The sequence below is a fragment of the Entamoeba histolytica genome, genomic scaffold (genome assembly GCF_000208925.1).
Source record: "Entamoeba histolytica HM-1:IMSS scf_1104750518239 genomic scaffold, whole genome shotgun sequence".
Taxonomy (NCBI): domain Eukaryota; phylum Evosea; order Mastigamoebida; family Endamoebidae; genus Entamoeba; species Entamoeba histolytica.
In genome coordinates, this window is record NW_001914881.1 from 73,990 (window position 1) to 86,586 (window position 12,597).

At 25.6% G+C, this 12,597-nt stretch overlaps 6 protein-coding genes across 6 annotated transcripts, besides 2 other annotated features; 1 reads left to right on the plus strand and 5 right to left on the minus strand.

Annotated features, from left to right (window-relative positions):
• Positions 1–13: 13 nt before the first annotated feature.
• Positions 14–1,531, minus strand: EHI_127280 (aminoacyl-histidine dipeptidase, putative; the record flags this gene model as incomplete). Its single annotated transcript, XM_647071.1, has 1 exon — positions 14–1,531. One exon carries the CDS (start codon positions 1,529–1,531, stop codon positions 14–16), a length of 1,518 nt encoding a protein of 505 aa, XP_652163.1.
• Positions 1,532–1,613: 82 nt separating this feature from the next.
• On the plus strand, positions 1,614–2,531 carry EHI_127290 (protein kinase domain containing protein; the record flags this gene model as incomplete). The annotated part of the gene is made up of 1 exon (XM_647070.1): positions 1,614–2,531. The coding sequence occupies one exon, from the start codon at positions 1,614–1,616 to the stop codon at positions 2,529–2,531; it is 918 nt and encodes a 305-aa protein (XP_652162.1).
• Positions 2,532–2,560: 29 nt separating this feature from the next.
• Positions 2,561–3,430, minus strand: EHI_127300 (uncharacterized protein; the record flags this gene model as incomplete). Its single annotated transcript, XM_647069.1, has 1 exon — positions 2,561–3,430. The coding sequence occupies one exon, from the start codon at positions 3,428–3,430 to the stop codon at positions 2,561–2,563; it is 870 nt and encodes a 289-aa protein (XP_652161.1).
• Positions 3,431–5,595: 2,165 nt separating this feature from the next.
• On the minus strand, positions 5,596–6,225 carry EHI_127310 (uncharacterized protein; the record flags this gene model as incomplete). The annotated part of the gene is made up of 1 exon (XM_647068.2): positions 5,596–6,225. One exon carries the CDS (start codon positions 6,223–6,225, stop codon positions 5,617–5,619), a length of 609 nt encoding a protein of 202 aa, XP_652160.1. The 3' UTR covers positions 5,596–5,616.
• A 2,098-nt stretch (positions 6,226–8,323) lies between these two features.
• On the minus strand, positions 8,324–8,950 carry EHI_127320 (uncharacterized protein; the record flags this gene model as incomplete). Its single annotated transcript, XM_647066.1, has 1 exon — positions 8,324–8,950. The coding sequence occupies one exon, from the start codon at positions 8,948–8,950 to the stop codon at positions 8,324–8,326; it is 627 nt and encodes a 208-aa protein (XP_652158.1).
• Positions 8,951–9,408: 458 nt separating this feature from the next.
• Positions 9,409–10,602: a repeat region.
• Positions 10,603–10,742: 140 nt separating this feature from the next.
• Positions 10,743–11,649: a repeat region.
• Positions 11,650–11,948: 299 nt separating this feature from the next.
• On the minus strand, positions 11,949–12,569 carry EHI_127330 (60S ribosomal protein L17, putative). Its single transcript, XM_647213.2, has one exon. It carries the CDS (start codon positions 12,565–12,567, stop codon positions 12,028–12,030), a length of 540 nt encoding a protein of 179 aa, XP_652305.1. The 5' UTR covers positions 12,568–12,569; the 3' UTR covers positions 11,949–12,027.
• Between the last annotated feature and the right edge of the window lie 28 nt (positions 12,570–12,597).

Here is a 12,597-nt window from a genome sequence, read left to right on the forward strand (position 1 = left end):
GAATGATTAGTGGTTATACTAATTCAGAGAGTAAAGTGCAAATAAGGTCTAATAGTTTATTTCCTGATTCAATATCCATAGTTTCATCTGGAGTATGAACGTTCTTACAAGTTGGTCCAATACTCACAGACTCAAGATCAAATGAAGGGTATTGATTCAAAATAATACTATTCTCCAACCCAGCATGAATAGCAACAACTTTCATTTCTTCGTTATATAATTTTTTATAAACTCTTAATATTTCATCTACTAAATGACAATGTGGTTTAGCTGGCCAACCTCCAACATCTGGGGTTGGAATAGAGATAGAACCTCCATGAAGTTTTGCTATCTCTTCAATACATTCAGTAATGTCTTTTAAATAATCGTTATTAGAACTTCGGGATAATGTACAAACAAATAATTCTTTTTCATTTAATTTAGCAATAGAAAGAGAATTTGAAGTTTCTACTAAATCTGGAACATCAGGTGAAAATCTAACGACACCATGAGATAAATAGTTTAATAAGAATAATATATTGGCTGATTCTGTAATTGGGACAGCATTTCTAGTAATACCCTTTTCAACTGTCACTGTGATTGAAGGATTACTTTCTTCAGCACCATGATATAAAACAGAATAGGCTTGATGATACTTTGTTATTTTCTCTTTAAGTTGTTCTCCATCAGGAACAATAATAGACATAAGTGCTTTTGTTGGAATAGCATTATCTACATGACCTGCCTTAAAATCAACAATTTTGATTTTTTCAGTAATTGGACATTCATGAAGAAGTAATTGAATAATCCATTTTAATGCATTAGCCCTTTGGTGTTGAATTTCTACACCTGTATGTCCTCCTTTAAATCCTTCTAATGTAATGGTAACCATATCTCCATGAGCCTCTTCTCTTTTGACTGGGAAGGTCATATTTCTTTGGGCACAACCAGCAGAAGAAATGCAAACTTCTCCCCAATCTTCTGAATCAACATTAATCAAATACTTTGCAGAATCAAATAACTCTCCTTCCTTTAATTCCATTGCACCAAGTAATCCAGGTTCTTCATCAACAGTAAACAATGCTTCTATAGGAGCATGCTCAAATTTTGGATGAAGTTCCATTAGTGCAAGTAAACAAGCTAAACCAGCACCATCATCTGAACCCAGTGTTGTTCCATCAGCTGAAATATAGGTATCATGAACTTGTAAAGTGATTGGGGTATGTTCAAAATCAAAGTCTTTTCCGTCGATAACACTAGAAACCATATCCATGTGAGCCTGAAGAATAACGTGTGGTGAATTTTCATGTGACTTTGATCCAGGTATATGAACACAGACATTATTAAAATTATCACGCTTTGCTTGAAGACCTAATCTTTCAGCTTGTTTTAATATCCATTCAGAGAATAATTTACAGTGATAACTTGGACGTGGAATTTCACTTAAAGAAATAAACCATTTCCAGTAAGTTTTTTGGAATTCAGTATGACAATGAGTAAGTAATTGTTGGTAAACTGTTTCATTTCTAGAAAGAGTAATAATGGCAGACATTTGAACTATGTTTTTTTAAAGTTCTTTTTTAAAGCAGAAACATCTATATTCTTCTTTTTAAAAAAAAATACCAAAAAAGAAAATGTATGGTGTTTGGGATGATAAAGCATTTAAAATAGAAAGTGGGGATCAAAACAAATATCAAATTATTCGATGGATTGGAAATGGTTCTTATGGAAAAGTTTTTCTGGGTGCTATAGAAGAGAGGTACGAATGTGTCATAAAAATTTTTTCGAGTTTTAGTGGATGTACCTTAAAGAGAGAAGTTTATTTTCTTAACCAACTTCAACACCCAAATATTGTTAAATTATATGATGTAATAGTAAATGAACAACAAAACAAAAGTATTATTATGGAATATATTCATAACATTCCTTTAAATCAAATTTCAAAGAAATTAACAATAAAAGAAATAAAGATCTTATTTCTTCAATTAATTAAAGCAGTTAATTACATTCATTCAAAAAATATAATGCACAGAGATATTAAACCAAGTAATATCATGTTTAATTATAATAATATGACTCTTAAATTAATTGACTTTGGACTTGCTGATTATTATATACAAAATACCAAATATTCAATTCATGTTGGTTCAATTAATTATAAAGCTCCTGAACTTCTTCTTTATATACATTATTATACACCAGCAGTAGATATTTGGTCATGTGGATGTGTATTAGCTGAAATGATTATTAGAAATTATCCATTATTTGAAGGAGAATGTCTAAATGATATTCTTGAAGAAATTATCAAATTAGAAGGTACAGTTGTTTTAACTGATTTCTTAAGAAAAGAACATGTTCAAATCTCTCGATGCCAAGCACTTCATCTTGTTGGAAGAAAAAGTCGTTCAATAAGTGAATATACTGATCCTGTATTTCAAAAAAAACAAACACCTGGATTAATTCATCTATTAAAAGAACTTCTTGAATTTAATTATCATAAAAGACCATCTGCTTCTTATTTATTAAAACATATAACTGAATTTTTTAATTAAAAAAAGACTTCAATTGAAAATAAGTTTATTCATTTTTTCTCAACCCATTCTAATACATATACTTTCTTAATTTCATTTGGATTGTCCCAATCCACACAACCAACAAATAGGTCACCTCCAAATCCTGTAGTGTCTATATAATTCTCAGGAAAATGATGCCATAAATAAATAACATTATCACAAGTAATCCAATAACAATAATTAACCCAAACAACATTATCTGTGTCATTATCACCATAAATAAATAATAAATTATTGTTTGTTGGTAATGGATCAAATCGGCATGGTTTCACATGGTTTGGATTAATTAATGTAAATACAAAATGATTTGGATCATCTTTTATCCATACGTCTTGACTTTTAGGTAATACAGAATGATAACTTCCAAACATATAATTATCTTCTGTTTGTATTATAATCATCATATTATTTAGGTTTTTAGTTAATTGCCAAAATGTCTTTGAAGTTAAATCTTTTCCTTCAAAAATAATGTGTGCTTCACTCTTCCTACACCACTCTTTTAAATGAGAATAATATGGTGTAATTTCTCCAAAGTCATCATTTAATTTATTGAATTCTTTTGGTAATGGAAGTGGTCCGGGTAATTCAAATTCAGAAATATGATCTTTTGGTTTTTCGATAATTAAACAAAGTTCTTGACAAGGGTCTACGTTAGTTGTTTCATTTAATGGTTGTGAACATTCACATACCTTTTTTATAACTTCTTCAATTGTTTGTTTTTGGTTGTTAAGATAATCAACAATTGAAGATATTAATGATATTATTTCTAACTGAATTGCTTCTGTTGGAGAGCATTTGTTTGGGTTAATGACTTTTAATACATTTTGTTGAAGTATTTGGGTATGTTCACAAAGTAATTGAAATGAAGAACAAGACATTCAATTAAAAGTGTTTTTTTTTTTGTATTTTAAGTTCTTATAGTTTATTCTATTTAAAACAATAAGAAAAGTTTACATTTCTAAATCTTAGTCTTATATTTCTTGACTCTTTTAATTACTCAAATTTTTCATTCAGTCTTTTTGTGAGTCATAAAAAAAATTCTTCAGAATTACATGAAATATTTTATTCAAATAATATTTATTTCTAATAAAAAATACTCTTTTTTGTAAAAAAAAAAACACTTTATTCTCTTATTTAAATTTTAGAAGTTATATTTAAAAGAACAGAATGATGGAAGTGTTTTTTATGTGTTTAATTTCTAAAAACCTGTAAGATTATATCTGTCTTAATTATTTAATGTATGCGTTAAATTTATACTGACCATTCCTTAAGACAAAGCTTTAATTCTTTAAAATGGTTATTCAACCTACATATTAATTTCTGAGAAAAGAGTAAATTGTTTTTTTAAAGAAAGGAATTAAGAATAGTTGATAACACAGAACTAATTAAAGTCTAATAACCAATTAAGATAATTCTTAAACATTTTCTGGTTTAAATAAATATAAGGCATACAAAAAATAATTTCTTATGTTTGAGTAGGTACTGGAAGTAATTTTTTAAATTTTAAGTAAACTATTTTTTCTTTAAGAATTTAAAGAAATACAACTAATGCCTTATTGAATATAGGGATTAATTCAATAGTGAATTGTGTTTATTGGATTTAAAAAATTTTTACCTTATTATTTGGGATAATAATTGTCTGATAACTTTATAGATTTTGTATTTGTTTATGAAAGATAAAAGATTAACAAGATCAGAAATATAAACTTCTAATAACGCCACAATATTATTATAATAGTATTTAACAATGAAATTTTTTGTTGATAATTACCTTTTAATTTCTTTCAAAAATGATTTAAAAAAAATAGTTGAAGAACAATTTAAGATTTGTTGTTATTTAATAACTTCCATATTTTTAATGTTATTAACTGAATAAACATTTAAATTTCAATTTTTTATTAATTTGAAGTTTTTTAATAAATTTGAAATATAATAACTAATATTTATTATGTTTCATCAAAGTTAAAAAAAATAACAATAAATTGTCAAGTTTATATTACATAATAAAATCAAATAATAATATTTATTACGTTATTAATTATATACAAATACTGTTTAAGACAATCTTGTCTCAGTGATGTATTTCAATTTCATTAAACAGAATAAGAGAAATAAATTAGTTGAACTAACACAAACCTCTTTTTGATATGGTGCTTTGTTCATAACGACATTATTTTATAATTAAAAGACTCTAATATAAATAAAACATACAAAACTTAAAAACAAAAAATAATAGTTAAGTAGAGAATTTGTCTTGATAATTTTAAAAGGTTTATCATTTTCTATTCTTTTTTCATTTTATTATTATGAAAATAATTATAAAGAAATAATTTTGGTTATAGAAAATAAAAAAAGTTCAGTGTTATAATTTCTGGTTTGAAGTTAAATAAACAACTATTCTATTTCTTGTATCTTAGACATTTGTGTCATTAATTAAGATAGTTCCTATGCTTCTAATCAAGAAATTTTAAATTTCTTTTTCCCTTTTTGATTAAAAAATCAATTTTTTTCATATTTTTTGATGAACAAGAAAAAATAATAGGATATTATAATAGTTAATTCAACCAATTTCTTAATACCATTAAAACTAAAATTACATAAAAGAATGTATTTATCATAGACAGTACTTCTGCTTTTTACCTCTTTAATTTAAAAATAACGTCAGTAACTAAAAATAAAGTTTTACAAAAAAATATATATAACAAAAGTTTTCTATTTAATAAAAGGTAGTATTTAAAGAAACAAGAAATACTTACGTTATAAAAATTCTAAGTAGTTTTAATTGTGATGACGACATTACAAAGAAAAATATCTTTATTCATCTAATTCTCTGGTAATTAAGAAATATAAAGAAATAATGTTAGTTTTATAGTGGATATAAACCTATAATAATACCTTGATTACAAAAAATGTAGAAGGATGGAAGAGTAATAACTAATTATAAGAAATAATCAAAGGAAATACCATAGTAATAAAGAAAAAAATATCTAAGAAGGAAAAGATTTAAAAATTATTAACAACAAGAAGAAATTAAACAATCAAAAAATAAACAATTAAGACTTATCTACTTCAACTTTGGGAGTAAAAGACTTTGGATAACAGGATCATTTCTATGGAGAGTGCAAACACCATCAATTGATTCAAGACCAACAATATATTTGCTTACTTCAGTTCCCAAATGAGATATTCCTTCTTGATTAAATAAGAAATTACCTGTTAAAGAGGTTATTCCATAAATTGACTCAGCTTTTAAAGTCCCTTTTTTTCCAGTAGAAAGATGTGTATCGAAGTTATAACCAAGAACTTCTAAGATATCAGTCAAAATATGTAAAGAATCAACAATTCTATAATTTTCACATCTTCTTAAAGCAGTTTTTAAGGATGAGCCATTTGCTACTTCAGCATTAAGTCTTTCAGTAATTCTTCTTTCGATAAGTTCTTTAAATTGAATAGAATCAACTGGGCCATCAAGAGTTAAAATTCTAAAAAATGGTACAGTAACTAATGATTGTTTCTTATGGGCAGTAAAAGTAATATCATAAAATTTATTAAGAAGAGCTAATAAGACACTTTCTTGTTCACTTTGATAATTTCTAATTTCTCTAAAAGAATATAGACACTTGAATGCAGGGTGTTCTGCAACATTGCATTCATGTTTAATGGTGGCTTGCATTATAAACCAGAGTTTACAGCCCTTTTTAGTGCAATTTGAGAGTTTATATACCTATAGATCGACAATTATCAAATCCTTTCAAGTTCAATAGTAAAGAATCAATTCTTGATGATTTCTTCTTAATTTTTTCATTCTAGCTTTCTTTTAATACTTTAATAATTAATGGGGTTTGCTCTTTCTTGTTTAATTTCCCGATCTTTTATTCATTTTTATTCTATTTAATTAAGTACCCTAAATTTAGGTATTTTATATCATTTTTTTATTTTTTGTTATTCATTTTATTTCTTTAACTAACCCCTTTTCGATGGTTCTGTGGTAACAATTTCTCCTCTGAAGTTAATTTATTTATATATATATCCTCTTGATTTGAATTTTACTCTCCATTTACTTTTAGATTGATTTTTTTAAATACCATAATGACCAAATTGCCAAGAGATGAAACTTTAACCATAATACTATACTTCAATTTATTAATCCTTAAATTGTATTCCCTTAGAAGGGTTAAAACTCTCCTATCTTTGAATAAGCAGAGGTCTGTGTTTTTTTGGATTGACTAAACCGTTGTATCCAATTTGGTTTCAAAGTACCACTTTTTTTTAATAAAAAAGTATAAAAATTATATCAAAATTAAATTAAGTTAAGATATATAGAATAAAATAAAAATGTTTCAGAGAATAACTGAAAAAAGAACTATATGCAATCCTTCACTGATTGGCTGTCTAATGACATATTACTTTTAGCCATTTCAATAGAATTTATTTTTTAAAGAATTTATCCAACCAATTTCTTAAAAAATTGTTTAATTAAAAAATGAATCAAATGAAAACAAGTATTTAAGAGTGCCATGAAATAATTATATATCTTTTTTTTATAATTAAAAAACAACCTATAAAAATATTTTACTACTATAGCCAAACAATTATTGTCTATAATTTAAAGAAAATGTATATTTCTTGAGAACCACCATAACTGAGATAATAATAAAATTTTAATTAAAATAAAAATTATTATCTATTACTTTATCTTAAACAAAGTTGTTATTCTGCTCATTTTAATATAATACTGAAAAAAGATTGAATTTCATTTACAGATAATATTATAAATTATTTCGTATAAACAAATATCACTGACTATTATGCATGATTTATTCATTTTTTTTAAATGATAATGAAAAAAAAATTAAGAGGAATAAGTAGAATAATCATTATATTAGTGATTTTAAACCACCACACCAAACAAAAATTGGTGTATCTTTACACAATCAAATTATATCTCTTCTCCTTTTTGACTCTTAACAAAAATAGAATCTAATTGGTTTTCTATTTTTAATTCATCAAACAAATTATTTTTTTTGCTCAAAGTCTGTTGCTTCATCAAGTCATTTAAATATATTTATATTACTCTTTGAGGCTATCTGCATTATTATATGATAGTCTTTAGAAAATATTTGTAAAGGATAAAAATGAAGAGAAAAATATTACTATTCATTTGTTTAACAAATGTTATGTATATAAAATACTACAAAGTTCATAGAAGAGAATGTAGATAAGTATGTGAGACTAAAAAAATTCAAAAGAAGCAAAGAGTAGCTACATAAAAATAACATTTTTCTTCTTTTTTTTTATTTTTGTTATTTTTTAATAATTTTTACAAATAACAAAAATAAAAAAAGAGAAGAAACAAAAAGTATAACAATAAATAGGCATTGCCTATTTCAACAATGTAAATCTCCTAAAAATTAGTCATTAAAAACATAAATGAAAGGATTTATCGTTACTCTCTTTTTAATTATTATTGCTGTAAATGCTGTTCCAGAAAATTGTTTCATGTGTCTTGACTTAGTTCGAGAATTAGAGGAAAAAATTAAAGGTAATGATGCGGCAAAAATCACCCAGTTAGTTAACTTCCTTTGTAAATCTCAAGACTCAGAATCTCCTGCTGGAAAAGTATGTTCAGCTTTACTAGAAAAAGGCATCAACAATCTCCTTGAAATGATTATGGAAAAAATTCCAGTTGAAAAAATGTGCAAGTTAATGGATCAATGTTAATTCATTTCTTCTTATTCCTGTTCTTAATTCACACAATTTCATTGACTCAATTATTTCACCAAGTTTGGAAATAGTACCGTTTGTTTTCTAGTTCTTTTTTGTTTTTGTTTAGGAGGTTTTGGAGGGATAGAAGATGATTCTTTAGTATGGTTTAAATGGACAGTAGAACACAACAAATTTCTAAACTCACACTCCTTTTTTTCTTTGAGTTGATTGATTTGGATGTTCTTTGTTTGAATAGTTTGTTTTTTCGTGTTAATTTCATAGAGCATCTTCTCAATTTCTTTTTGAAGTGTCTGGACTTGTTGGTTTTTACTTTGAACTTTATTGAGAATTTCATTTTTCTGTTTCTCAAACTCATCTCGTTGTGTCTTTTGAGCATGTTCATTGTCAAGAACAATTGACTCGAGAGTGTTTTGTTTTTCTTTTAATGAATATTCAAATTGAGCCAAACGGTTAAGAGAGTCTAAAGCAAAGTCATTGACTCTATTGAGAATTGTAATAGACTCAATATCCAATGAAGACAATGGAACAAGAGAAGAATGAGGATAAACAGGAAATGAAAATGATGTGAGATTTGAAATATCAAATTTCATGACATTACTATCAATACTAATCTTACGAATGCTTTTTTCATTATCAACAATTGTTTGATGAGCCTTGATAATCTTTTCCATTTTTTTTTTTTTGAATTATAATACTCTTGACACAAATACAATTAACAAGATGTGTCTTTTCATCATAACATATGAAAAGATGAGATACAACAAGAATTGTATAACATCAACAAATCAATCCTTTAATCTTAAAATCATCCTACTCATTCAAACTCTTCGTATCATAACATTATATGAAATATCAACAGTAAAAGATATATCTATTAAATAAAATGGGAAGTTAATAACAAACAAAAGAAGAATAACCAAAAAAAATAAGAAATGTATAAAAGAATTTAAAGTATTGAATTTTTTTAGTCCCAAGACTTAAATATTGAAAAATAAGAACAAAACCAGAAGTACAAAATAATAAGAAATAAGTTAAAAGAAGAATGACAAACCGTACAATAAAATCAAAAAACTGTAATAATTTCTCAAAATGAAGTATTGTAAGAAAAAAAAACGATTCAAAAAATCATAAACAATTAATTAATTATTAATAGAAATAGCTTCTATTGTTTCTGATACATGTGAGAATATTCTTTTTATATCATCTTCAACTAGCAACTTGATTGAGTATATTTGGCTGAGATAGAATTAACAGTATTCCATAACATCCATCATGTTTTTTATTACAAGGTTTTTAATTTCTTTCTCGATGCCGATCTCAATTTTTAATTCTTTAATTAATTTATTACTTTCTTTATTCATTAATCCATTTATTGAGATTACTACTGGAATTATTTTGACATCTTTTAACTTTTCTATTTTCATTAGCCTATTCTTTAATTCATTATACTTATTTCTTTTCTTCCAATATTCTCCATTAATATTGTGATATTCAACAATAGTCATATCAAATAATAGACCAGTTTTGTTCTTTTTATCTAATACATATATGTCTGGTATTTTGTGGTATTGTCATTCAATTTTAGGCATTATTTGTTTGTTCAATATCATAGTGATGTCTTTATATTGAACACTGTTTCATATGGTGGTTTTTATATTGTTTATTTCCTGTGTATTTTCTTATTAATCAATATTATAATGCCAATATTGTCATGTTTTCCATTTGTGATTTTTTATGATAAATACAAGATAGTAGAATGTGTTCTACTGTAGCTATCTTGTCTTTACAAAGTGTGTAGTATTTTAATCTTTCATTTTTCATTATTTTTGCTTTCTTATACCCACAAAATATTGCTCCATCTTGCATTTTAGTTAATTGTAGAAATGCATTCTTTTTAATATTGATGGACTTCCATGCTTTCACTGTAATAGTTTTATCTACTCCTTTTGACTCGAACCATCTTCTAAAATATCCACTTGTTTGATGACACTTCCATTTTTTGATGTATTTGTCATTAATTTTTTTATTTCTACTACTACTTCTTTTTCTTTTTTCTTTTCAATAAATTCATTTATTATTTCTTCTATTTTTGTTTCATTGATTTTATGAATTATTGTTTTTAATTCTATTCCATATTCCCTTTTTACTATACCATCTATCTAATATGTTATTTCCTATTTCACTTTCTCTGGTACAGTAGTACATTCCTGTTCTAATTATTTCATTAACATATTCTTCATTTATGTTTATTAATCATTCATTTCTTCTATAATAACATACAACCTATCTTTGGAGTTTCACCATTGTATTTTGCCTTTCTGAAGAAAATCTAAATAATAAATAAAACAAAGAAATTACTCACTTTAATGATATATTATGTGATTGATATCAATTGATCAATCAATAAATGACACTTCTATTACCACTTAATCATTATATTTTTAATCATTATTTCTTTATTATATCCTTTTCCAATGCAGGAAATATCACAAATTTTAATGTAATTGATATGGTAATTCCTTTGGTTATTGTAAAGAAAATCAAACAAGACATAGAAATTCAATGTCATACAATAAAAAAAAAGAAATGTCAATAGCAATAAATGGCATAACAATTATAATAATAATGGTAAACGATACACCAAGGAAAAAGTGATTATAAGACGAAAGATACAAAGAAAAACAAATAAAAAACAAGATAAATAAAATAATAATAAAAGTTATACAAATAATAAATATAATTGAATAACAATAAATGATAAACAAGAAAGAATAAAAAGAATAACAAGTGAATTGAACAAAGGAGAGTATGAAGAAATACTCAAAAAGTATGAAGGTAAAAGAAAAAGATGGTATGATATTCTTCAAGAAGTATATTCAATCAGAAAGAAAAGATAATTGAAAAAATAAAGAAAAAATTAAAGAAAATACAAAAGACTGTGAAGAAAAAGACATTAAAGCGATTGAAGAAGAAATTAAAAACAAAAAGCCAAATAAAGAAATGAATGAAAGATGTAAAATTGCAAGAATAATAAATAACAAAGAAAATACAAGAAGAAATACAACAAAACAAAGAAGAAAATGATAAAGAAGAAATACTCACACTTCAAAACCAAATTAAAGAATTAAAGGAAAAAGTTAAAGAATTCAGTATGGAAAAAATGGAAGAAGAACAAGTCATTTCAGAAGAAATGATAGAAAAAGAAAAGGAAATAATTAGAAAAGAAAATGAGAAAGAAATGACAGAGATGAAAATACAAAATAAAAAGATTCAAAAGAATTACAATGAAATGAAGAAGAATCAAAAGTATCAGAAGAAAACACAGAACTAGAAGAGAAAATAAATGTAATTCCAGAAATAAGAAAATTATATCATTTAATCATAGAAGCTTAATAAAAATGATACAAAAGAAAGAATAATGATACTAGTAATAAGGAAAAAGGAAATAAATAATAAAGTGAAAAGCGAATGTAATATTTAACTCAGAAATTTAATAAAAGCAACGTTGATGTATAAATTTAAGAATATTATTAACCCCTTTTAATTATCTTAATTTAAGTATGTAAACCTTAAATCATTGTATTATGACTTATTGAGTCTTTCATTTAATACATAATTTTTCTTGCATATTATATAAGGCACATGAATAAAACATATAAATTAAAACTTATCAATAACAATCATTATTAAAAAGAATAAAAACCATTAGAAGAAAACAAAATAACCACTAACAACCAATTAGAATCGCTTAATTGAGAACGTAGGCGATTTTTTGATGAGTAGACTTCTTTCCTTTAATTCCTTCAGTTGGTTTAGCAACTTTCTTTTCTTTTTCAGTTAAAATAAGTTCAATATGGCATGGACTGCTTGAGAAGGAGTTAATGCTTCCGTGTGCTCTGTAAAGTCTTCTTCTTGATGAACGAGCTTCTTGAACAGCAATGTGGCTGACAGTTAAAAGAGCAGTATTAAGTCCTTTTGCTTTAGCATTGTCAACAGCATTCTTAAGAAGTTTAAGAATGAATTGTGCTGATTTGACTGGCCATCTTCCAAATGCACAATTCAATCCTTTGCATTGAGCCTTACGTCCAACTCCACCATTGTGTTTTCTGAATGGAACAATTTCTTTCTTAATGATAACGTTTTTAAGGAATTCTTGAGCACGAGCAACTTTCATTCCTCTGATGGCATCTGCAGTTTCGTAAGTGTTCTTGAAATGAACCTTAAGGTTATCACCACGTGCTTGAGCGGCTTTTGCTACATTAACTGGTTTAGCGCAATACTTGACCATTTCTACTACAAGTGGTGTTTACAGATATTT

What these genes read in the sequence shown, in the direction of transcription:
- EHI_127330 (XM_647213.2), bottom strand. Translation starts at nt 12,567, where the DNA reads ATGGTCAAGTATTGCGCTAAACCAGTTAATGTAGCAAAAGCCGCTCAA.